Here is a 4,277-nt window from a genome sequence, read left to right on the forward strand (position 1 = left end):
CGCCGGAGAGAGGAAGCAGGCGCTGTTTTCACTTCCGTTCATCATCTACTGATCGCGCAGACATGGATCAAAACTCCAAAACCTATCACCACCATCCCCTTGGTGTAAACAAGCTCGGAAAGAGCATCCGCAAGAGTCCACTTCATCAGCCCAATTTCCACAAACTTCCTCCCCCGGCGACTGCGACACCGCCGCCGCCGCCCCCCCAGGTGTACAACATCAGCAAAAGTGACTTTCGAACCATCGTGCAGCGGCTCACTGGAAGTCCCGCTCGCGATCCTGCTGGCCCTGTAAACGTTTCCGCGCAGGCAAGGCCTCCTCAACCCAAACCTCCCAGCTCCCGGCTCATGAAAATCCGGCCGCCACCCCTCAATCCGATCTCCCGCCCCCCGCCGCTTCCTTTGCAGAGTTCGGCGCCGAATCAAAACCCTAATCCGAATCCCGGCTTCTACCCGCGGCCAGCGCAGTCGCCGGCTGCCCTCACCGGCGCCGCTTGGACCGATTCGCCGGTATCCGCATATATGAGGTACCTCGAGACCTCTCTTCTCAGCGCAGATAGCTCTAGGCGTGCCCCCGCGCAGGGCTTGCTGCCAGCGCATTTTCCCTCGTCTTCGTCTCCGAGGGGAAACCCTCCTTCTTATGTAAGTTTATCTCCGAGGGGAAACCCTCCTTATGCAAGTTCTGTGCCGGCTTCCATGCAACCGGGGCTTCTGCTATCTCCTGGATCTCAGTTCCTCTTACCGTCTCCAAACTCACTGTCACGATTGCCGTCTCCAAGCTCTTTCTTGAATCTTCTATCACCAAAATCGCCCTACCCAATACTTTCTCCCGGATTTCAGTATCCGCAGCCATTTAGCCCAAATTTCTCTTTCTCACCATTGCCCCAATCCGGATTATTGGGGCCGGGGTCTCAGCCTCCGCCTTCTCCGACTCTATTGTTCCCACCTTCACCCTCCGGCTTCCTACCTCTGACGAGCCCTAGATGGAGGGACATGTAGTATTTTCTTACAGCCCGAAGTGCTGAAATCTTCATGGTGTGTGGTCCGGATGTCTTTTTTATTCACTATACTTCCATTGCCAAGTTTCTTTCTGTATCATCAACGCTGGAACACACAATCAACCGCGATTGAGTTCTGCTTCGATCATAAGAGCAGGAAATGAAACTGTAACTATTGGTTCCAGCAAAGCAAGCTGGCTTTTTTCCTCAAGAGACAAGGTTTGTGCAGCTCAATCAATCTCTTGTTTGCTTTTTGACTCGTTAATGATAGTGCTGAATACTTGTTAGGGTATGAATGAGCTTATTGATTTTGTTTGCCAAGGATTATTTTGATGATAGAAGTTGTGTTATTTGTGTCTGTCTGAATGGTCTATTTGTTCTGTATGTATTTTGCTTAAAGCCTCAAATTTCATATTTGAATTCTTTATGAGTTTTTGAAGTTACTGTACACTAAGTTATTGTATAGAGCATAATCTTTCATATATTTTTTCCCCTTTTATTGATGAGAAATAGCAGAATTCATCTTCTTAGTTGATTTGAATATAACAGTTTATTGTAAATCTTTACAACCATGCATGTTGATAATTTTTAAAGTTTTACAAAATGTGTGGGGCGATGATAGGGAGTGACGTTACTCCAGCCAAATTTATGTTTGGTGAATTTACATACATGCCACACAATTCTTATGTATTTACATATTTAATTCCCAAATTTTGATATTTACACTTATAACACCTTGGGGTCATAAACATATGCATGAAAAGGTGCATTTCACTTTTAAAAAGGTTGTGATAGCGGTATTTTTTATGTAATGAGTGGTGTGCATGTGAATATGAATGTTTAGGAGTTAGATATGTAAATACATAAGAATTGTGTGGTATGTATGTAAATGCCCCATTGCTATTTAGGAAACTAGCACTCTGTATATTTTTTTGAACTACCGAACCAATGCATCAACAAGTGCTACGATCAAATCATTGGGAATTTGATAATTATAAAAAATATGAGTTGGGGTTTTATCATAATTTTTTTATCTTTGAGGGAGAATTTAAAAAATGGGTGAAAGAGGGTGCGTCCTAGTTTTGCAAATAGCAATGTTTTGAGTGCTATGTTGTAATTTCCACTTAAATTTACTTTTTTAAGTTGCCATATAAATTTTGTTTTTTTTACAGCTTGATCTATTTCCTGGTATTGTTTTAATGTCCATAGATACGGCTTACAATTTCCTGCACTGATTTTCCTTTTAATGAATTGCTACTTTCATGATAATTTCTTAACTTCTTGTGATTATGCACTTTGGTAAACTGCTATTAGCCATCTCTAATCAAGATTTTTATAAATTTGGTTATTTCTTTTTGCTGCATAATTCTATCTGCTAATGGCAAACACACAAATCATCTATAAGAATCACAATAATTAGAAATGTTATAACGAAGGCTGATTATCTTCCATAACCGTAGATTTGTTGTTAGATATTAGTACATTGACTTTCAACAAACACACAAATCATTTATAAGATTCACAATAATTAGAAATGTTATAACGAAGGCTGTTTATCTTCCATAACCATAGATTTGTTGTTAGATATTAGTACATTGACTTTCATGTACGTAACCCCAGGTCAAAACTCACTTAAGCATGCAAAGATGAAATTATTTCCCATTCCACTCATGAAAAAAATCTTCTCTACTTACTGCACCTGAAGTTTGTGCATAATTAAATTTATTACTATTATTATTTTAACAATATGAACTTTTGGTTAATAAATTATTGAATGACATTTTAAAGACTTGAATTATGGAGGTCTACATAAGATTTTAAAGGCTTTCGGTTGAGCAAATCTAATACTGAATCTCTAGGATGTAATTTTAGTAGTAATAAATCTAGTGGAAGAGTTGTAACAAGGAGTGATTAAATCATTAAAAAGAGTGAACTTTTAGATATCTCAGGCCTATTGTTTGAATTGATGGTGATATAGATGGGGATGTTATTAACAAAATTCAAGTTGGATGGTTAAAGTGGAGGAATGCATCAGGTCTATTGTGTGCTAGAAAAGTAGCACTTAAATTTGAAGGAAAATTTTATAAGATGGTGGTGAGATTTGTAATGCTTTGTGACACAAAATGTTGGCCTTTAAAAGAGAAGCACAAAACTAAGCTAAATGTTGCTGAGATAAGAATGCTTAGGTGGATGAGCGGTTTGATTCTTAGAGATAAAATGCGAAACGAATGTGTCCGTGAAATGGTTGGTGTAGCTCTAGTGGCAGAGAAGATTAGAGAGACTCATCTTAGATGGTTTGGTCACGTTAAAACTCAACCACATGGTGATCTTGATAGGAGAGTAGATGTTTTAGATTCAATTTATGTTTAGAAAGGTAGCGGTAGACCTAAAAAGACTTAGGTATGTTGTATAAAAAAATGATCATAATTTATTAGAATTAAATGAAAATATGACACTCATTAGGATAAAATGGTGAGAAAGGATTCATGTAGTGATAAAGGTTTATTGCTGTTGTTATAAATGATGGAATTGTGGGCTTTGAAAATTCACATCCCACGGTCTCAAAAGAAGCAATGGGGAGCAAAAATAATGTTTAACCTGTAATCTCAAAAGATGCAACAGGTCTTCACTGTATCTGAAAGAAGGTTAAGATTGCAAACAAAGAGCCCCCAATTTAAAAAAAAATAGTTCTCTTGAAGAGTTCTCCTTTTTTCTAACCTCAATTTTTTAAAGGAATTCTCCAAAAGAGCTCGCATTTTTCCAGCTTAACAGATTCTTTGTTTCGAATGGAGGTTTTCAAAAACTTCTCGTTTGCACCAGGGGCAATTATACCATTGGATCCCTGACGGGCGTAACCGATAAAATAAAAACTGAAGTGCGACAAATGTTATTTTTTTATTACAGTACACTGTAACATTCAAAAATAAAATCAAATGAATAGTACAAGTAAGCATGCTGGTGGACTTTGTTCGGGTTAGTAGAAATAGGCTGGTTTCGATTTAATATGGAAAGGTTTGTATAGCGGGGAGCAATTCAAGTCCGCAGGCTAGGGCAGAAGGAAACCATTAGGTTTAGGAGGTGCAGCTGAAGGCTTGTAGCGATGGCAATGAGGAGCACCGAGCGGCTGAAGGCTAGGGCATAGAGGCTCGACAGAAAGGATCGCGACACAGGGAGATCACTTGACGGAGACGTAGCGAGGAGAATCGATCGGCTTCAGTTCGAATAGGGAAGAATTGGGCATCGGTGCAGATAAGATCGAAGAATCTTGAGATTTACGGGG

At 39.4% G+C, this 4,277-nt stretch overlaps 1 protein-coding gene across 1 annotated transcript; it reads left to right on the top strand.

Moving 5' to 3' along the window:
* Positions 1-6: 6 nt before the first annotated feature.
* LOC110036677 (protein HAIKU1-like) lies at positions 7-1,453 on the top strand. Its single transcript, XM_020741175.1, has one exon. It carries the CDS (start codon positions 63-65, stop codon positions 996-998), a length of 936 nt encoding a protein of 311 aa, XP_020596834.1. The 5' UTR covers positions 7-62; the 3' UTR covers positions 999-1,453.
* The last annotated feature ends 2,824 nt before the right edge of the window (positions 1,454-4,277 follow it).

Source organism: Phalaenopsis equestris, unplaced genomic scaffold (genome assembly GCF_001263595.1).
Source record: "Phalaenopsis equestris unplaced genomic scaffold, ASM126359v1 Scaffold209623, whole genome shotgun sequence".
Lineage (NCBI taxonomy): Eukaryota > Viridiplantae > Streptophyta > Magnoliopsida > Asparagales > Orchidaceae > Phalaenopsis > Phalaenopsis equestris.